The 22,790-nt window shown below is 37.6% G+C and overlaps 1 protein-coding gene across 9 annotated transcripts in view; it reads left to right on the top strand.

Moving 5' to 3' along the window:
- GGTA1 (glycoprotein alpha-galactosyltransferase 1 (inactive)) overlaps positions 1-22,790 on the top strand; it is a 115,383-nt gene that overhangs the window by 74,418 nt on the left and 18,175 nt on the right. For 7 of the 9 annotated variants that reach the window (XM_007474583.3, XM_056812042.1, XM_016427770.2 and 4 more), the window contains 3 exons: positions 2,032-2,103; positions 3,097-3,150; positions 4,269-4,406. In XM_007474583.3, the coding sequence (XP_007474645.1) occupies positions 2,032-2,103; positions 3,097-3,150; positions 4,269-4,406 (264 nt within the window). The remainder of the gene's footprint in view (positions 1-2,031; positions 2,104-3,096; positions 3,151-4,268; positions 4,407-22,790) is intronic. The other 2 variants (XM_056812043.1, XM_056812044.1) reach the window with 1 other exon arrangement.

The following is a 22,790-nucleotide window of genomic DNA, read 5'->3' as shown; positions in this document are numbered from 1 at the left end:
TTAAGAACATGATTCTGATAGAATCAGCCTAAACCCCCAGATTTCCTGTCTCCTAGAGCCAAGCTAGTATCTTTCAAAGTCACCCATACCCGGTGTAAGTGATGTTGGAGGGAGAGGTCCCACTTGATGTTGCCATCTTTCATTTTGGAGAGAGCTGCCCTCTAAAAGGGCCCAGCCTCTGGGTCAGGAGTAGCTACAGTACTGTAACGTTGTAGGCATGGTTTCCTCTTGGTAGCTGGGAGTTCCAAGAGACCAGTCAGCTTCCTTATTTAGCCAACTGATGTGCAAACCATGTTCTGTCCCCACTCCTTCCCCTTTGCTTCATGGAGGATCTCATCCTCTTGGTATGTAAACCAAACAGGATTGCACACTAAACAGAGGCAGACCCACCATAACTAATTAGTGTGAGGAGCCTTTTTTTTTTTAACCTATTTTGTCAAATTTAGTTCTAGTTTCCTTGTTGGCATTGAGGGAAGGAGGATCTGGGTCCCAATTGTCACCTTGGCAACTTATTCTCTTTTGATCTGTACTTTTAAGTTTCTTTCACTGAAGCCTTGTTTTTTATACTTCAGTTATTTCCTGATAACTTCCTCACCATGGAACTCTCCTTGTTACACATTAAAAGAGTTAAGCAAAGCCACCTGATTGGCTTTCTTCATCTGACAATGTAGAAGATATTCTGCACCTGTGATACTCTGCCTTTACCAAGAGGGTGGAAGTGTGTTTCACCATCTGTTCTCAGAGTGTGAAATTAAACCTTTGGGCAAACCGTTTTACCTCCTCGGGCCTCCATTTCCTTCTCTTTAGCTATAGGGGATGGACTAAAAATAACTAATATTGAATTTAATGCTTGAGGTGTCCATCTCATTTGATACATATAAGAATTCTGGAGAAGATGTTCTTTACATATTACTATTCCCATTGTACTCATGAGGAAAAGCTCAGAAAAGTTGAGATTTACTTATAGTAACTCAGCTAATTAATGCCAAGTCAGGATTTGATAGTTAAAGCTGCTTGCACCTCTAAATCTAAAGAGTTTTATTTAAAATCTAGAGTCAGGAGAACCTAGGTTCAAATCTGGTCTCAAGCATTCCTTAGCTGTGTCACCCTGGGCAGATCACTTAACCCCAGTGGCCTAGTCCTTGTCACCTTTCTGTCTTTGAATTCTTTCTTAGAATTCATGCTAAGCCAGAAGGCAAGTTTCTCTCTTAGAATTCATACTAAGACAGAAAGTAAGGGTTTAAACAATAAAATAACTTCCTCAAACTGGTATCATTTTGCTTAATTGGGTAAAAATCCGAGCCTTCTTATCTGATGATCATGGGATTTACAGTTGGTAAGGAATATAGAAATCCTTTCAGGGCTAACTTCTTCATTTTACAGATGAGAAAACTGAGGCCCAAAAAGATGAAGGGAATTGCCTCAGGTCACATAGCTAGTAAGGAATGGAGTTAGAATTCAAATCCAGAGTTCTTTCTCCCTTACTTAACTGGCCTTTAGTGGCATGAACTTATTTGAAGAATTCCTGCCCTAGCCAGATTTTGGTTTTCCATTAATGAAAACTCTTCTGTGGTCAACATTGCTTCCCTTCCCATGAGGCCTTTCCCTGCCCTGATTTGTTAGTCCTTTCCCCTCTCCTGATCTACTTTGTATGTAGTTTGTTTATTTACTTCTCTGTAATCTGTGGATTTCCCCCCAGTAGAATGAGAGCTCCTTGAGAGCAAAGATGGTTTTGGTTTTTAGTCTTTGTGACCCTAGTACCTAACGTGGTCTCTTGGTCCATAAGAGGAACTATTTTTTTAAACCCTTACCTTCTGTCTTAGAATTAGTACTGTATAGTGGTTCCAAGGCAGAAGAGTAAAAAAGGCTAGGCAATGGGGGTTAAGTGACTTGTGTAGGGTCACACAGCTGGGAAGTGTCTGAGGCCATATTTGAACCGAGGTCCTCCTGTCTGGCTCATAATAGATATTTAGCTAATGCTTGTTGATGTTGAGTGACTTTATGATTTAATAATCTCTTCTCTTCCTACAGATCGAGAGGGAAAATTAATAGCAATGCCTATGTTCAGAAGAGTTGGTGGCTGTCCAACTGGTTTAACAATAGGTGAGGACATCTGAGATAGGTGAGCCATTTTGTTCCAGGAGCTTATGACTCTCAGATCCCATACCCTTAAATGGCCATCTCTTGACTTTCTGAGCAGTCCTCTTTTCTCTGCCTGTCAAGACATGACGAGGAACCTTGCCTTGACAGGAAATTATGACACTTCAGCTTTCATTAGTCCACTTCCATTTCAGAATGAGTATCAGCAATCCCTTGTAAGAATAACCAGCACTGTGATTTCAACTCACTCCAGTGGGTGGAAGAAACAAAGGAAACAAATTTCCTCTCATTCAAAGGAGGAACTTGCTACTACTCAGAGCTGGCCAACAATCTAATGAGCTAACTGAAGGGAGTGAGCTCCCTGACCGCAGGCATGCTCAGGGAGAAGACCGATGGCTCTTTGTCAAGGATGTTCTGTATGAGATTCCTCCATTGAATGGAAGGCTAATCCATTTCCAACTCTGAGTCTATGGATTTAGTCTTGCTTAGGACTTTGCAGTTCAGAAAACTCCCTGGCATGCTCGATGTGTGAACACGACAGCATCACTTAATAAACGATTTAACCATATTAATTTTCTTATTTAAAGGATGCTCTAAAGGATAGAGGCTGGATAATGTGACCTTTAAATTCAGGAACACCTTGTTTCTAGTGATTGCCTCTGGTTGGGTGACTGGTGAAGTACTCTACGTTCTCAGTGGCCCAGAGTTGCTCATTTGCCTTATAGGGAGGTACCTTACCTGGAGTGAGGAAAGCAATGAAAACTTTTGGTCAAAAGAAGAGAGGAAGGAAAGAAGGGATAGAGGGAAACCCTAGGTTATTCCAAACCTTTTACTCAAAGACAAGTCTCCAGAATGGAGGTCAGGTCCAAAATGGCTACATAATCTTGATTTTCTTCATATCTATGTAACAAGTCTTTGATCTATCACGCTCTTAATCACTTTGGATTATAGCCAGTGTCATCAGGCTCACAGTTTTTTCTTTCTGTTTGCACTCAGGAGCCAGGATGATCAAGTTGAAGAACCCCAGCTGTCAGATTGGTTTAATCCCAAGTAAGAGACAAACTTTTGCTCCCTAGGAAGTTAATACTTGACACGGCTCTGTGTGAGGTCAAAGGTGTTCTGTAGCCAGCTGTCAGTAGTCTGGGGAAGATTCCAGATGGAGGGGAAGGGAACAACTCTTTGCTTCCAACCCCAAGACTGGATTAGAAACCTGGGTCCCCCCTTTTGAAACCAGTGCTTGAAAGATTAAGAGTTGAGTGGGCAGTCATGGAATGTCAGACCTGAATGGAACAAGAGTGTTTAATTAGTCTAACCCCCTCATGTTATAGGTACCCAAAGTAGGGAATGAGGGGTTATTCCAGGCTTTATAATGGCCTTTCACTAGAGGCCTTCAAGTGGAACATGAATTGACCACTTGTCAAGAGATACTGTAAAAGTGATTCTTGCTCAGGTTCAGTTTGGATACCATGTCTTAGGAGTTCTTTTCCAACTCTTAGATTTGGTGTCTCTGTGTATAGCAATAACTGTATTAAAACACAAGACTAATCTTCCAGATCTTCTGAATTCCATTCTAGGCTTCTTCTATGTTCTCAGCCTCAGTGACCTTCAAATTCCCTTTTAAAGTTTTATGATTCTGTGATTTGATGAAACTTGGGCAGTGTTATGGGATAGTAGAAAAAATAGTAGATTTGGCTTAAAAACCCCCAACAACATAGGCTCCATTCCTACCTCTTCTGTTGTTGACCTTGCATAGATTACTTTCTGGATCTCACTTTCCCCCTTCTCTAAAATGAATAGATCTACATTAGATGTCTTCTTAGGTCCATTCCAGCTCTAAATCAGTCAATCTTAGGGTCTCAGAAGCTGGCACATTCTGCTTTACCTATTATATTTTGGTTATATTAAAAAGTTCAAGGGAATCTGTGTCTGGATAAAATATGGGTATCGATGTCTTTTTTTTTCCTCTATTCACCATATTTAATGTCATCCATAGCCTATGATAGGGTTTGGAGGGCATCTAAGGAGAAACCAAAAGCAAAGCAAAGTTAATAATGCTTGCCAATGGAAAGCCTTATTGGAGTCATAGGTAGGGGAGAGAGTAAAAAAGGAGTGGGCAGAGAGAAGAGAAAGTTCAACTATTTATCCTTCCCCTTTTCACCCCCAAACAGAAAACGCCCTGATGTTCTGACTGTGACAGATTGGCTTGCTCCAGTTGTGTGGGAGGGGACTTACCATAGGAAGATCCTGGAAGACTATTACACAAAGCAAAAGATCACAGTGGGCTTAACAGTATTTGCTGTTGGAAGGTAGGTGCCATGTGTACCTTTTCATATGAAAAATTGTGATGGACTTTTGAAAGAAAAACAATCGACTTGGTATAGAATGAGATATTTTTTGGAACGTAACAAACATGAGATTCATATTTCTTGCCAGTTTTCATTTTTGTTTCATCTTACTCTTGCAAATTACATTCATGGCAACTTGTTTATGGAGCAAATGGAAAGACCAACATATGGACTTTAGAGAGTTGGGTCTGCTCTACCAGTAATTTCTTTTTTCCATATAAACCCTTGCTTTCTCTCTTAGGATCACTACTAAGTATCAGTTCTGAGGCAGGAGAGCAGTAAGGGCAAGGCAAAGCAGGGTTAAATGACTTGCCCAGGGTCACACAGGTAGGAAGTGACTGAGGTCAAATTTGAACCCAGGACTTCCTATTTCCAGGTATAACTTGTACCACTACAGTATCGTGACTACACTTTTATAGCCTGGGTATTTCCCATATTTTAAGGGGCTGGACTAAGTGACCTTAAAGGTCCCTTCCTGTTTTAATACCTTATTATATATAGTTGTTGTTTTTTTCTTAAACCCTTACCTTCTGTCTTGGAACCAGTTCCAAGGCAGAAGAGTGGTAAGGGCTAGGCAATGGGGGTCAAGTGACTTGCCCAGGGTCACACAGATGGGAAGTGTCTGCGGCCACATTTGAACCCAGGACCTCCCATCTCAAGGTCTGGCTCTCAATCCACTGAGTCACCCAGCTGTCCCCTAATACCTTGTAGTTCTAAAGATCTTCCTTGTAGGTGGGCCACTTGAGAAAATAAGTCATCAAAAGAAAACTAGAGCACATAACCCATCAACAAGTTATTATCCTGTACATTTCCCCCCAGAAATCTCCCCAAAGAAGTCTTTCTCTAGCTCCCTTTACTTTGTTTGGGTGCCAAGACAGCACTCATACTATCTGGGTGATCTCACATCTTGATGACATATTTGATCCTCTTCCTTTTCTGCTCCTGTATCTCACTGACATTATTCTGCTTCATGATATGAATTTGCCACTTTGCAGCTTTCCATTGCCCTTTTTTGAACTCAGAGATTGTGGTATTTCTATGATTTTCAGTCCTACAGTGTCACTAGAAGAACACTGGTGTTAAAAAGATGGGGTTTTAGCAGCAGGGATGGCATTTGGGATGGTTGAAATATCATGCAGTTTCTCACAGGCAGTTTTGTCTTCAAGTTTTGTCTTCACTCCACCTTTTTAAATCTCTAACCCAATTTAGAGTTCATCTGCTATGTCTGTCTAAAATATACCGATGGACCAACCAGTTCCATGGCTAGCCATTTAATTGTCAAATGCTGAACAACAGGCATTTGTTATCCACTTGGATTTCCCTGTATAGATCATTAGACCAAACTCCTGAGTGTATTTGGGTTCTAATTTAGGAGCCTCTGCATTATTCTGAGGCTTGAATACAATCAACATATTGTTATCCACAAAAAGAAGAATCTGGAGAACCTCCTCATCCAAAGGAGTCTACTTTTCATTTTGGTGATCTGCTTGACATTCTCCATGACAGTGGCTAACAACTCAAATCTCCTTGTTTTATGTCATGCATGATAACAGCTATAGAAGCATCAATGTCCTATAAAAATCATGCTCATAACAGTAACTGATAGCTTTAAGCATATATCTCCCTGCTTTACTTTTTGTATGAGATATATGTTTGTGTGTGTGTATATATATACACACACATGCATACATATGTTTTTTTATACCCCTACCTTCTGTCTTATAATCAATACTGTGTATTGGTCCCAAGGCAGAAGAAAGCAATGTGGGTTAAGTGACTTATCCAGGATCACACAGCTAGGAAGTATCTGAGGCCAGATTTAAACCAAGAACTCCTATCTCTCCATCCCATATGAGGTTAAAATTCACAAAACCATCAAATGTTTCTTTCCTATTGAGGATATTATACAATCTAGATATAGGCACTGAAGCTGTTTTGTTGAAGGAGAATCTTTGAGGCTGTATCTTAACCTACCGATTTGGGACAGTCTGATAGAGCAGGAAGAAAAAACTAGATTTGGAGGATCTGAATTTGAATTCCAGCTCTTGCTACTTCCTACATATGTGCTCTTGGGCATTTCCCTGAAGATCTTGGCTTCCATTTTAATCACCTTAGGTTGAACACATTGAAGTGGATGATATCTAAATTCCCTTCCTTCTCTGTCCTCTATCTCCACCTATTATCAAATACTTTCCTATAGTTAACAGACAAAATTTAAATTTCTAATGGTGATACCAATTCAAATATATATAACCATGGGATTCGTTATTTGTGTTAATCATGACCTGGCTAATTATTTGTGAAAATCTGCCTAAACCCTCAATATAAGTATAAATTTATCTCCTAAAGATCTTATAGATATGAGAAAACAGGCATATGACTTAGTAGTTATTGATATTCTCACCTCTGCCTCTTTTGTGGTCTTAATTTTTGCAATCTTAAAAATAACTTTAATAGTAATAAAAATGACGTTCTCATTTTTCTAAAGTATTAAAAACCGAACATTTAAGTGACCTCAAAATCATATTGCCGCCCATGGACTTCCTTAGTCATATTTCATATTCACTCTGGTCTTTATTTGTTTCCATTTTTTTCTTTGATACCATTTTTGCCTTCCCACTTGGCACATTCAGGATTGTGAAATCAATAAATTGTCCAAATGTGCTGAATTCTCTATTGATAGAAGAAAGTTGACTATTGTTTGTTATGTATCTTCCATTTTATTTCATCCATATGTTATCCTTCCAATTATATCTTTTAACTTTTGGGTTGATTTTTTAATATTGTATTGAATGCTAAATTGTCTGCAAGATTTCTTTTCCATTGCTAATTGTTACATGAGATGATAGTTTTCATAATCTTCTGCTCTCCAGAAGATTGCATAAATGAGAATTCTAAATGGCAGCTCCGCTGGGTCATATCTATCCTCTTTTGCTGGATTCTTCCTGGTTCAGATGGTTTGTAGACTCTTTTGGCTAGCTCAATGAAGTTATTGCCTTTTGTTCTTCTGTAGGGATAGTTTCCTTGCTTTCCTTCAAGTCCCAAATCAGATTTTAATTCCTGCAAGAGGCTTCTACAGGTCTTTTAGCTACTAATGCTTTACCTCTCTGAGATAAACTCTGTTCTGTATATCATCTTGTATGTACATAGTTGTTATGTGATCTTCCCCATTAGAATGAGATCTTTTTTTGAGCACAGGGATATTTTTGCTTTTTCATGTATCAGGTGTGCTTAGTGTAGTTCCTGGCTCTTAAAAAATTGATTGAGAGTCCATATTGACTTATTCCATTTCCCTTTTGAAGGATTTCAGATTTACCATAGAGTGGGAGATACCAGCAGTTGGGTTGGCAAGGGAAAGATGGTGATCAGGAAAAGTGTTCTACAGAAAGTGGCATTAGAAATGAATCTTGGGGGTAGATGTTTGTTTTTACTATTTTTATTACTTCATAAGTTGTTCTCCTTCTTATACCTATTCCTGGTTCTACTCACTTCACTTTGCTTTAGTCCACACTAGTCTTCCCAGGTTTTTCTGAAAACATCCCTTTCATCATTTCTTAGCCCAATAGAGTTCGATTTAGGAAAGGAGACTGAGGAGGAAGGGTCAGGTAGGAAACAATTAAGAGAGACTAGCCAGAAAGAGATGTCATGCTGTGAAGAGGTGAAGAAGGATGAAAATTGAGGAAAGGCCATTAGATTTAGCAATTAAGACATCATTGCTAACTTTGGAGAATCAATAGTGTCCCATCACATTCCTATACGGTAATTTGTTCAGCATTTTTCAGTCGATGAATACTCCCTTCTTAGTTTCCAGTTCTTTGCTAACATGAAAATAGCTTCTATAAATAATTTCTACTTATGGGTCCTTTTCCATTTTTTAAAACAGTTTATATTTGAACCAAGCATTAATAGAGTGTCGTTGGAATTTACTGAGGAGGGGAATTTTATGATCAGGTCTGTGTTTTAATAGTGATGTGAAGGATGAGACCCAGAGCAGGGAGACCAATTACGAAGCTGTGATAATTGTCCAGATAACAGATGATGAAGGCTTGCATATGGGTAATAAAAATATAAAAACATATTTCTATATGTGAACATATAAATGGAGAGGATGTACACATGAATATGTATGGAGAAGAAGATACATGAGAGATATTATAAAGAAAGGACTGGCAAGATTTAACAGCTGATTGAATATGTGGGATATGCAAGGAGTTGAGAACAACAATAAAGTTTGCAGCCTACATGACTGCGAGAATGATGGTGCCCTTAACCATTATAATTATAAGGAAATTTGGAAGAAGGGAGGATTTGGGTAGAAAGATAATGAGCTTTGTTTTATATAGAGAGAATTTGGGATACCTTTGGGGGATATCCAGTTAAAATGTCTGATGGGGGGGCAGCTGGGTAGCTCAGTGGATTGAGAGCCAGGCCTAAAGATGGGAGGTCCTAGGTTCAAATCTGGCCTCAGACACTTCCTAGCTGTGTGACCCTGGGCAAGTCACTTGACCCCCATTGCCTAGCCCTTACCACTCTTTGGCCTTGGAGCCAATACACAGTATTGACTCCAAGATGGGAAGGTAAGGGTTTAAAAAAAATGATGGACACTTAATAACAGAAGACTGGAAACTGGAATACAAGAAAGAGATAGGGCTGGATAGAGAGATTTGGGAACTATCTGTATAGAGGTGGTCATTGAACCAGAGAGGTCTGATGAAATCATCTAAAGGTATTCAGAGAAAGAGAAAAGAGATGGACTAACTTTGGGAGATACTCAAATTTTGTGGACATGAACTAGATTTTCTAGGAAAGGAGAATGAGAAGGAAGAATCAGAAAAGACAATGAAATGACTGTCCAGGGGGCAACTAGTATGACAGAGGCTGGCACTAGAGGAAAAAAAATGCCAAGCTGAAGTGTATGTGAAATTGATAACCTCAATGAGGGAGGGGCCTAAGGAGTGGAATTCAGGAGGAGGAGAAGACTCTGGCTAAGAGAGCAGTGAGGCTCTCGGTCTTGAGAAGCCAAAGAGAGAAGTTGGGAAAAAGACTTTCTCCTCAGGGTTACCCATTTTTCCTGCTGGTGACTGGAACTCCTTTCCCCCAACACTTCCCAATTGAAGGGACTTTCTGAAGAGAAACCTGAGCAGACATTACCTCAGCTCCTGTTGTCCAGGGATGAGTCAACCTGACTTTCTCTCAGGGGGCTCAGACTGCCAAGGCCTGAGTTCCCCCCAAACTCGAGGAGGGAGGGGAAAGGGTTTAGATAGAGACAGGGACCCCTTTTTCCCACTTTCCTTTTCCCCCTTCTGCCTTCCCTCCTTTGTTAAAGCAGTTCTCCCAGATTCATTCTTGTCCCTCTTGCCCCCCCTCCACTACTCGAGAACAAAGGTCTCCCCTTGATCCATTCACTCACACTCAGCTTGGGGAACAAATACAAAAGGAAATAACAGGCAGGGAAGAATGGGAAAAGGAATTATAGAATATTATCTTATCTTATCTTATCTTATCTTATCTTATCTTATCTTATCTTATCTTATATCATACCATATCATATTATATTATATTATATTATAGAATCATATTTTTTCCCTTCCCTCCCCTGACCCCTTCCCATAGCTAATGCACAATTCCACGGGGTCTCACATGTGTCCCTGATCAAAACCTATTCCCATGTTGCTGATGTTTGCACTAGGGTGATCATTTAGAGTCTGCATCCTCAATCATATCCCCATCGACCCATGTGATCAAGCCGTTGTTTTTCTTCTGTGTTTCAACTCCCACAGTTTTTCCTCTGAATGTGGATAATGTTCTTTCTCATAAATCCTTCCGAGTTGTTCTGGATCACTGCATTGCTGTTAGCGGCCTTTTTAAGGAATTTTAACTGAGAAAGGGAATAGTAAAATATGAATATATTGATAGGCTCAGTAGGGTTTTTGTTTGTTTTTAGAAAGAGATTTTGATGTGTGTATAGCATAAGAGATTTTCTCTCTTACAATAGGCATCCAGGAAGAATCCAGTGGATAAATAGAGAATTAAGATTAGAGAGCATAGTGATGATCATGGGGGCTCTGCTGGATAAGACCAGAGGGAATGAGATCAAGGGTAACTTCCTCTTCAATATCTAGAATGAGTGAGGACTTAGTGGGTGATAATGTCTATAGGATGTGAGATGAATAGGAAAAGAAGAGAAAGAATTCTTAGTAAATGCTCTCAGTTTTGGTTTTTTGGTAAAGTTTATGACTCAGCTGAAAAGCATTGGGGAAGGACATGCCAAGGGAGGCTTTCAGAGAAGAGAGAATCAGTTATAATAAGTCAAAAAAGGATTTCCTTGTTTCAGGAAAGCCCATTTGAAATTAGATAATAGAAATTTGTTGTAGAGTCAATCATCAATTTTGTTACTTCTTCAAGCCTGATTTAGCTTCACATGAACAGGCGTCTAGGCAGATGGTAGAAATAATCCAGAGTGGAGCTATAATTTTGGCTCCATTTTAGGCTACAGATTAGTCATTTAGTGAAACTTTAGCCTCATTTTGCATCAACAGTTGGAGCTGAGGCAGATGGTAGAAGTAATCCATGGAGGAGTTATAATTTTGACCTCATCATAGACTACAGATAAGTCACTTAGCCTTATGAGACTGAAGTCTCTTTTGCATAATGAGGGCAAACCACACTGTTCTAATTGTAGAGAAGCAAAATTTCTGGAAATTCTTAAGCCAATTTTTTTTTAAACCACAATTTTTTCCCTGCCATAAGCAATTTTGTCTAACATGTTTTATTTTCTGAATTATCTATCAGAAGGTTTGGCATCCAAGTCTTTTATTTTGAAGTATCTTTGTGAACTTCTGAAGGTATCAAATTTGTTCACATTGAGGCAGATATCTCCTTTCTTTTATGTACATATTTCAGAATGGTACAATATAAAGAACCGTGGACTGGAGTTACAAGATCTGGGTTTAGATCGTAACTCTGATGCTTACCAACAGTGTGACCTTGATCAGTCAAGCCATTTAATTGTTTTAAGCCTCAGTTTCCTCATCTGTGAAATTAAAGGGGTTGGATAAGATGGTATTAGAGGACCTTTATTTAGAAGTAACCTTTTTGGATATCTACCGTTTGGTAGATTTAAAAAAAAAACCACTATAGTTCAAATGTTGTGGAATATGTTGGAATTTGAAGGCAAGAAGCAAGAAAAGTTTAAAACCATGTTATGAGAAAGCCTCAGGGGTATTATTCCAGGGTCAGGAGCTGCCATAGGTCTTTGATGAGTATATAAAATGACCAACAAGTTTAGCAGTAAGCAGTGTTGGGTGTGACTCATGTCTCAGGAGCAAAGCAGGGTTTCAGTTCCCATTTCTAGAACAGTCTGAAGCTTTCACAAAAATAACCAAGGCAAGAATCCCAGATCAAAGGGGATACTGCACTTTTGTAACTCTGAATCAGAAGGGCTTTTCAGCTGTCTGGCAGGAGTTAAGTCCAATAGCAGGCTGCCATTTTTTAAGATGTGGTATTAATTCTAGGACAGAACAGCAGCAAAGGCTAAGCAATGGGGGTTAAGTGATTTGCCTAGGGTCACACAGCTAGGAAATGTCTGAGGCCAGATTTGAACCAGTACCCTCCTAGATTCTAGAATAATACAACATTCAGTATTCCAAGAAAGTAGCAGCAGTGATCAGCCCAGACCTTCCCTCTAGAAATGTACAGTGCTTAGCCTTAATATCAAGGAAGTAGACTAGAAGAATGAGTATACAAAAAGAATACTTTCATAAAAATGTCATTACAATGATAGTGATTCTTGTAAGGAGGAAATGGGGTTAATTTTAAAAGAGTTGGACTTGGTTATTCAAGAGTGTGGTTGCCAAGAATTTAATCAATTCTAAAGTGATTTTATTTACATTTTATTTACAAAATGTAGAATAAGTGAAGTAAGAAATCAGAGAGAAAGGATAAAATAAAATATCTAGCCTAAACACTAAGTAATTTACTCCTGGCCCCTGGGCAGGGAGAGTTAGTTCTTAACTAGAGGGGCGTTGACCCTTATAGCCAAGGCTCTGGGGATGCAGGGAATCTCTCTCAAGAGGATAGGTCTCTCCTGAGGTTAGTCTCTTCTGAATATCCAGCAGTTAAGAGTCAGCTTTTCACTTACCACATGTCAGTCTAAAGGAACAAGGTCTCATATCCAGTCAGCAGATCCTTCTTCCCCTCTTCACCAGCTTCAACTTGAAAGCATGAAGAATTGAACTCCTTTCAGGAAGTTGTCGCTCCCTTTTAAAGACATTTACTCTTGCGCCACTTCCTGTGCCTTCCCCTAATTATATGTCTACCAATCACAGTTTGTGCTCTGTTCTAGGACTGCCCAGAAGGCAGTCAATCGATTCTGATTTGTCACCCCCATGGGTCACAGACCTCCCACTCAATGATTAAGTGAGATGTTTATACTTTTGGTGATTAGATCTAAAAATGGGCAGATCTCCATACTCAACTTTTAAGTAGGGTGTTCTAAAAATTATCAGGGGTTACAATTTAATCTGAATAATCTGGGAGAGTTAATTATTTTCATTGTTATAATCAGGGGAGAGTTAAATTTAATCTTCACACTGTAATAATTAAAAAATAATATTTCTACCCAGATATATACATTTTTTAAAGTTTATTGGAATGGTAGACAATGTTCCTATAAGTAACCTGACCATGTGGTGCCTAGCCTGCCAGTCTCTTCCTCATTCCCCCTCACCTGCCTGCACTGTCTCTTCTCCCCGTGGTTGTCTCGATTCCTCTTCATCGTTCTGCCAATTCTGCCCCAAACCTTAACTTTTATTGACATACAGAACATACACTGACATCAAGACATAACAGAACTACTCTCAGATTTCATCTAATTAGATTCTCTCCATGACCCCAGATAATGACAGAGTTCAATGATGACACATATATCATCTCCGCATATTTGGATATAAGAAGTTTATCTTTGTTTAGTCCCTTATGGTTATTTATTCTTGCTTACCTTTTTGTTTCTCTTAATTCCTATGTTTGTACTTCAAAGTTTCTAAGCAACTCTGGTCTTTTAATTGGGAATGCTTTCAAGCATTTGATTATTTAATTAAAAATCAATTTTCCCCTCCCCCAAGACCCCACTAAGTCATTTCTACTCAGTATTGCTGGATAGTGTTTATATTGGTTGTAAGCCTATATCCTTTGACTTCTTTTATTAATATTATATTCTAAGCTCCCTACTCTTTTTATAGAGGTGGCTATTCTTGATACCTGCACTCTTTCTCCCTGAAGGGAGAAGAGAAGGAAAGGTTAGGGGGAAATTAGCTCACATGATCAGACTGCATGATTAGACATCTATTTAAAAGAAATTAGAGAATGGAATGAGCAGTTTACACTCGAACCTCATTCTCATCTGAATTGGTCAAAGGTGGGAAAAATATGCACATATCCACACACACACACACACACACATTTGGGTCCAGAAATACATTTCATTCAACAGGGAAAGTTGAGAAGGGGGAATTAAGGGAGATTAGTGCTAAGAGATCTGAAGGACTGGGAATTCAGTATGGCATAAATACATAAACACTATATACATGCATAGATGTATGTACATATTACACACACACACACACACACACATATTTCTCTGTCTTGGGATATAGCAATACAGGAATTTGTTTTGTTTGGATGTCCCTACATATTTGAAGCATAATTTTTCAAAAATTGCTTCCAAACATCGTGTCCTAATTATACTTTGTCTCTTGAAATCCAGTAGTAGATCAATAATTCCCTTTGACTTTTGGTCATATGAGTTGGATGGCAATACAGTTCTTCTCATTTATTTACAAAGGCTTTCATTTTGCTTTGTTCTGTGCTTTCAGATTAGAAACACATTTAGATTCTTAAAAATAGAGGATTTTACTGCGTCCTTTACCACATAAGGTCATGCCCAACAAGTATAGTATCTGAATCACATCTTAAGAAATCTTCAGAGAGTAAAAACAGTTGAACTTTGAAGAAATGATTAAAGGCAGGTAGTTGTGGTATAGTAAGGAGAACCCTGGAGTTGGAGTTAAGGTTTGGGTTTAAATTTTGACTCTTGGACCATGATCCAAAGCCATGACCCTTTTATCTAAGACTTAGTTTCTGCCTCTGGGAAAAAGGAAAAAAAAAAGCAGTAATATTTGTACCTTGCTACCTCAGAAAGCTGTTATAAAGAAACTTGTCGGTAAGACTCTCTATAAATGTAAACTGTTATTCCTTTAAGATCATCAATTATATTTCTGAAAGTGCTTGATTTTTATTAAGCCTCCAGAGGACATTATCTCTCTGACTACAGAATTTGTTCTTTCAATTTTTTTCCTCCTCTTCTTTTTTGAGGTCAATAGGAATGAACACTTCATATTTCTCAACTTGGGATCTTGGAATTTGAATCTGGAAGGGTACTTAGAGAGGACCTATTCCTTTATTTTATATACAAGAAAACTGAGGTCCAGAGATGAAAATTACTTGCCCAGAGTCACATTTTTGAACTCATATTACTTGACTCAATTTAATATTCTTTCGTTGTACCCCATTTTCCTTTGGCTCGACTGTATATCTTTCAGAGGAGACTTAGGTCCTTTCGTTTTGGGTGAATGTTAAACTTCTGACCCAGAGGTTCATTGACCCTCCCATCTCTCAAACACTGTCTTCCAATTAACTTACACCCCCAGGACTTGATACCTCTATCTATTACATGCCTAACATACACACACTCACATTCACAACATAAAGGCAAGCCATGCTATCTCCCACACCTATACCATCAATCAAAGTCATTTTCACAATATTACCAAACCTCAACATAGCCTCATGAAATCCTTCATCATTCAGCTAATTGACAGAAGTTGGGTGTTGGATCATGAGCATCAGTCAGCTTACTATCCCATTTTTAATAATAGCACTAATTCATTTCTGTGGGTCTTACAGATTGATCAGCTTCATTTTATTGATGAGAGTTCAGAATGACCTTGTGAGACTCACATAGTCTGTTAGTATAGATGATCTGGGATTCAGACCCTATTCTGAGTCCGGTATTCTTTCCTCTACGTAATGTTGCCATTGTTCCTATGGAACTCATTGTTCCCTGTCACATTGTTTTCCACAACGCCATTTTTTTTCTCCAACCTATTAATAATGTTGGGAGGAGTATCCCTGCATGATGCCTTGTAAATATTTTGCATCCTAACTATTGTGCTGAGGTTCTTAATTTGCAGAGGTCGGATCCCCTAGCAATTTGGAACACTGAGCCATGTCATCATCTCTTGGAACCTTAGGTCCCCTAGGACTTTAACAATGGAGAAAACCATAGTATAGCTGAAATTAGATTTGGAGTCAGAGATCCCTGGTTTGGATCCCAGCTTTGTTCATTCATCCAACCAACATTATTTTGTGTTTACTATGTGCTGGGGCAGTCCTGGAGTCATAAAGTTAAAATATGGCCTCAGACACTTCCTAGCTGTGTGACCCTGGCCAAATCATTTAATCCTGTTGGCCTCAGTTTCCTCATATGTAAAATTATCTGAAGATGGAAATGGAAAACCACTCCAATATCTTGCCAAGAAAACCTCAAATGGGAAAACCTCAAAGAGTCATACATGACTGAAACCACTGAATAAGAACAAAAAAAGTGCCAGGGACTTCTAAGTGCTGGGATACACAGACAAAAATTAATCTCTGTCATTAAGGAGCTTTCATTGAATTGAGGGTAGAAGAATGTCATGATCATAGAAAAGTAAATGCAAATTATATATGTATATGTATATATGCATATATATGTATATATATGCACAAATTAACTTGAGGTGTGTGAGGGCATGGTCAAGGGTGCAGAGGAATTCGTAATGGACCCCATGTAGTATGTGAGAGTTAAACCAAGCCTTGAAGGAAACTAGAGATTTTACAAGCAAGACATGACCAGAGAATGTACATTCCAGGTCTGGAAAAGAGGGGCAGCCCATGCAGAAGCAGAAATAGGAGTCAAAATGTTTGTGTCCAATGAACAGCAAGTAAGCCAATTTAACTAGAACACTCAGCGAGTACAGGGGAATAATGTGTAATAAGTGGAAGGTTAAGCTGGAGTCAAGTCTTGAGAGTGATAAATGTCATATTTTATCCTAGACATAATAGGGAGCCCCTGGAAGTTCTTGAGCAGGAAAATAACATAGTGAGACCCAGGCATTAGGAACATCAATATGGCAATCATCTGAAGCATGGATTGGAAAAGAGATACTAGAGAATGAGAGAGTAATTGGGAAACTATTGTAAAAGCTCAACCAGCTCAACCTGTGCTATTTGGGGCCTGATCTTTCTACTTCCTTCACTCTGTTATTTCCTCCTCTGTGAAAAATGGATGTTGGACTCTGATTTCTAAAGTGAAATAGCCTTAATCCTCTTGTGATAAGCATTGAAGTGTCCCTGCAGGCTATTTGTCTCTCCCCAGAATGCTTTCTGTGGATTGGTTTGCCAGCTAGCCCACATTCCCCTTTGGCATGAATTAGGGAAGCTTGCCCTATTGCAGTTTCATCTTGTGGTATTCAGCTGTAATGCTACTGTAAATGGCAACTTGAGGAGGAAACAGTAGGTAATGGGACATGGCACTTAATCAAAAGTGAGAGTTTCTGCATATGTCTTTCTTCAGTCAATCCACTGGTTCTGTGGGTATTGACATTGTCAGGGTGGGGCACATTTTTTGCATCACTTGCAAATAGTCATAAATCTACAGATGGAAGAGACATTAGGTAGAGCCATTTTCCTATGTTTACTGAACACAGCACTTTGGCTTTTTCCATGTGTACTCATCCATGTTTTCGTTGGAAGTTCATGTTGTCAGATTCCTGTAAGGAATCTATCTCCACATGGTCTCTTTTATAAATAGGAGTGTATCTGGTCCTGGCTCTTTGGATGAGTAAGTGGAGGCCTAGAGGGATGAAATGCCTTCCTTATTCTTATGTGGCAAGTAAGGAACAAAGCTAAGAGTAGACTTTAGCCTCAGTAATAGAATTTAGAACTATAAAGGGATATTAGAGCATTAGATCATAGTAATAAAAGCTAGGTGAACCTCAGAGAATATTTAGTCCAATCCTCCTGGTTTTATAGATGAGGAAACTGAAGTCCAGAGAAGTTTCCATAGGCAGTGAATAGCAAGTTTATACTCTTCCAGGAATTCAAATTGTATAAATTTGTATTTCTACTTTTGATGGGGACATGAATTTTACCAATCAAAATGTTTGCTGACTAATTGAATAATTGCCTTTGGTATCCTACATGCATCAGCCTGGTATAGAGAGACCGTGGTCCTTAAAAAAATTTTTTTTTTGAAACTTTAGTCAATATCCTTATGTAGATATTAGTGGTCCCCCTTTAAAAAAACCATTTTTAATGTTTACCCCCCCCAATTATATCTAAAAACAATTAACATTTATTTTAAAGAATTTCCAAGTTCCAAATTCCCTTTCTCTCTTCCTGAGATAGCAAATAATCTAATGTAGATTTTATTTATATATAGTCATGGAAAATGTCTTTCCATATTAGTCATTTTGTGGAAGAGATCTAGAACAAAAAAGAAGAAAGTGAAATATAGTATGTTTTGGTCTATATTCAGACTCCATCATTCTCTGGATACAGATGACATTTTTCATCATGAGTTTCTAGAACTGTCTTAGATCACTGTATTGCTGAGAATAGCTAGGTCATTCCCAGTTGTTAATCAAACAATATTGTTATTACTTTGTACAATGTTCTGCTTCTGCTCACTTCACTTTGCAGCAATTCATTCATGTAAGTTCATAATTCTAATCAAGTTTCTGCCATAACTTTGCCATATGACCTTGGGCAAGACACCTCCTTTCTTTGGGTCTTAGTTTCTACTTGTAAAAGGAAGGGGTTGGCACCATTCTAGAGGCTAATTTGCCAACTAGTGATGAAATATGTTACACTTATGAATGATGGACTTGAGGTACAAAATTAGATGTTTTTTCTTGGTCAGGGAAAATGCCTGGGAAAATGTGTTTGTTTGGTCTTGCTCCACTATGGTTATTTATCACAAAGTTTGAGTTCATCTTTGGTTTTCATTTGGGGAGGTAGGGTTTGATGGGGAGAGAGGAGCTGGCCATCATGTTATCCAAAGTAAAAAGGGATAGTGAAGATTTTATTGATGTACAGAAGTAAAAAAAGAAGTTCAGAGGGCAACACACAAGCAGGACAATTTTAATAAGTGAAGTTTGCCTGACATGTTGAATTTATCATTGTTAGATGAAAACAAAAAAATCCTAATCTGAAATAATTTAGGAAGAAAGTTATTAAGTTATCCAGCCAGAAGGGAGATCTGAAATAGGTGGCTTATTCCCCCTAAACCTTTAAAAGTTGCACATTATATAGGATTCAAACAAAAAAGCAAAGAAACAGTAGCTGATTGGTTAACACATACTAAACTTTCCAAATAAGACATACCAATTAATTAACTTTTACATAGTTTAATTGAAATCCACTTCTTAGGAAATCAGAACTTAAGTGGAATTTCCAAACATCAATCTTTGTGTCCCTGAAGTTTTCTGAGGTTGGTATGAAATCAGGGTCGTAAGTTAAACATTAAACTGCTCTGGTCTCTAAGCAATACATATCTGGTTTCTTGTCACACAGGACTAAGTTTAAACAATACCATAAAGTTTTCCCACAGTTTCTCCCCTTTTGGATATTAAGCTCATTCCTGTATTAGAGGAAACACAATTATAAAAGCAAACAGCTAGGTTAAGGTTTAAAATAATGAATCAGTAGAGGAATCTCCTTCACTGCTCATTTTATTAAAAGCTTGAGAGAATTTCTTTAGGGAGTTATAGGGATCACACTGCAACCCAGCATCAAAGGGTTCAAACTGGGCAAGCCTAAGGGCTCTGAGTCAGGAGTCTTAAATTTGAACCAGGAAATAAGTACACAGTACAAGGAAATTTCTCAGACATTGAAAACACATAATATCACAAGTATCACAGAAAGTTAAAAAAAAAGGCAAATTCACAATTCCATGCTTCCTTCAATGTCATAAAAGTTGAACAAATTTAAACAGCCTCTGTAGATAAACTAACTCCTAGATTAAAGATTAAACTACATTGAATCAATTTATTTTCATTTGGGGTCTTGTCTCTCCCGCGTAGTTGTTTAATATTTGGAAAGAATTTCTCTTGGAAATTCTAGAAGGGCATTTGTGGAAGGACAATCCATTTTCATGTAGTGAAACTCAGTTCAAACCTTATGGAGATAGCCTCATACTTGCCCTTTAGTTATTGTTCTTAGTAGGAATATTTGAAAGCCAGTCATATATATGTATCTTACTTTTTTTTTTTAATATATAACCCTTACCTTCTGCCTTAGAATCAATACTGTATATTGGGTCTAAGACAGAAGAGTGGTAAGGACTAGGCAATGGGAGCTAAGTGATTTGCCCAGGGTCAGAAAGTGTCTGAGGTCAAATTTGAACCCAGGACCCCCATGGAAAGGGTAGCTAGCAGCTTCTAAAGCTATCCTTCAATTAGAAAAATGTTACTTATATATTTACATTTCTCCATAATGTCTACTCATTGTTCTCAGTTCTGCCCTCTGCAAAGCAAATCTCAATCCTTCTTCCATGGGACAACCCTCAAATACAGCTATCATCTCTCTCCCTCCTGCTCCCAAGTTTTTTCTTCTCTAATTAGAATGATCCATCACCCTCATTTACCTTCCAACATGAGGGACTGTCAAGATTTTCAGTATGTGCTCAGAATAGAACATAGCATTCCAGGTGTGACCTGGAATATTTTCTATTGGTGTTCTTTTGGTTTATTGGAGAGTATTTCTATCAGTTTCTATTGGCAGTGGTATATAGAAATGCAAATTATTTTATGTCTATCTTGTATTCTTATACTTTACTAAAATCATTAATTTTTTTGTTATCTTGGGTTTTCTTGTCTTCTGCAAATAGAGATCATTTAATTTTTCCCCCTCAATATTTATGCTTTTGGTTTCTTCTTCATGTTTATTATCATTAAGATTTCTGAGTTTCCTTATCTATAAAGTAGGGATAATGATGCTAGTAATAGCAATCATATAGATCTGCTTCAGATTGCAAATGAGATCATGTAGGTGATGATGTTTTGCAAAATTTTAAATACTTTGTCAGTTATCAATATTAATAAATAGGAATGATAAGAATGTATCTTTTTAATTGACATTCTTTTGAAATTTGTTCCTTCATTGTAAAAAATATTAGCTTTTAGTTTCAAATACAAGGTATTCCAAGTCTTCGTTTGGCTATGAACTTTAATAACTTAAAGCTTTTAGTGGCTTATAACCTCCTGTACCTATACTTTGTATCATAATATGGAAACATCCTTCTAATTTCTTATTTTCAAATATTTACAGCATAAATGACTGCTGTGTTTTATCAAAGACTTTATCAGAATAAGGCTCAGGTAGTCTTCAATTTTCTTCTGTATTCTGAATTATTTTTTATGATAAATTTTGTTATAAATGCTTGTATTTTATTGCAGAATTCTTTTTTTAGTATTTAATAGTTTGCATTCATATTCCTTAATGATGTTGCTCTAGTTTTCTTTCATAACTTTATATGTGTTTATATATTAACTTCTATTTACCTCATAGAAGGCAGTAAGTAGCCTACTATATCTTCCTCTTTGCTTTGAAACTGTACACTCCTTATGTGGTTGGTAGAATTCACATTTGAATACATTTTGGGACATAAGCCTTTTTATGGGTCATCTCCTTAAATGGTTTGCCCGATTTCTCCATCTGAGATTGTTTAATTTCGGTTGTTAATTTCTGCATTTTGTGCCTTTGTTTTTCTTGCTTTCCCTACTTACTGGTTGTAGGTCTCTGTATATGGTCCAGGCAATGTATGACTTAAGTCAACAAACATTTATTAAGTACTTATTATGTCCTAAGAACTGGGTATGCCAAGAACAGCAAACAATCCCTGTTCCCAAGAGCTCACAATCCAGTGAGGGAGACAACATGCAAATCTTGATGTAAAAACAAGATGTATACAAAATAAATTGGAAAGAAACCCAAAGGGTGAGGTTCTAACTTCAAGGAAGATCATTAGGACAGACTTTTTGCCTTAAAATCATAGGGTGTAGAATTATATCTGGAGGAGACCTTTGAGGCCATATAGTCTAACACTCATTTTTCATAGGAGTAAACTGAGACCTGATAGATTATGATTTGCCCAGAGTCCTATAGGTAATAAATAACAGATTGGATTTGAACTTAGATCCTCAGGCTCCAGATCTGTGATCCATTTCACTGGACCCTGCTCCTACTTATTTGCTAAACATACAGGGATTCTGGGATTGGGGATCAATCTATATTGGTTGAAAGGGTATTACCATATTGTGAACTCCATATGTTGAGAAATAAAAAATCAAAACATTTGAGAATATGAAGGAAAGAACTATGATTTAAAAAATAATTTTCTTGATTTTTTTTATCCTTACGATATCTTCTTTTTATTTCTAACTTTATAATTTGGGTTTCTTCTCTTCCTTATTAGACTCACCAATTGTTTTATCCATTTAATAAATATTTCCAAATGCAGAACTCTTGGATTTACTTTGTCATTTAACTTTTAAAATATATTTAGCTCTGCTCTGATGTTAGTTGATTCTGTTGTGTTTTTCAGTTTGTTCCTTTTTAGGTTGTGTTTTTTTTTAATGTGTTGATATAATTTTTTAGGGCAAGCATATACTTCTACATAAAGTACACTCCCTGAGAAAATAATTTGACTATTTTTTAATATTATTTTTTAAACTTTTAACCTTCTGTCTTAGAACAGTTAACAAAGTATTGATTCGAAGGCAGAAGAGCAATTAAGTGTGCTAGGTAATTCGGGGTAAGTGACTTGCTCAGAGTCACAGAGCTAGAAGTCTTTGGAGCCAGATTTTGAACCTAGAGCCTCCTGTCTCCTGGCCTGACTCTTTGGCTGCTTTTTGACTATTAATTGATTGACCATTGTTTTAACTATTTGACTATTGACTATTGATTAATAAAGGGGAAGAGTGTTACTTTAAATTCTGGCAACATGACACTAACATTAACTTCTAGTATTAGGTCAGGATTTTGTTGTTCATTTGTCTTCGTTTTATAATGTTTTCAATTGTGGAAAGGCTTAATTTGTGCATTTTCTTTCTCTCAAACACATTTAGGGCTATTAATTTGTCCCTGTAAATTGCTTTGGCCTCATAGATTTTTATATGAATTATACATATTACAATTCTCTGATTTAATCTATCATCTTGTACAATAATTTCCTCTTTTACCCAA

This window comes from Monodelphis domestica, chromosome 1, assembly GCF_027887165.1.
Source record: "Monodelphis domestica isolate mMonDom1 chromosome 1, mMonDom1.pri, whole genome shotgun sequence".
In the NCBI taxonomy this organism is placed as follows: Eukaryota; Metazoa; Chordata; class Mammalia; order Didelphimorphia; family Didelphidae; genus Monodelphis; species Monodelphis domestica.
This window is presented reverse-complemented; position numbering and strand designations above follow the sequence as displayed.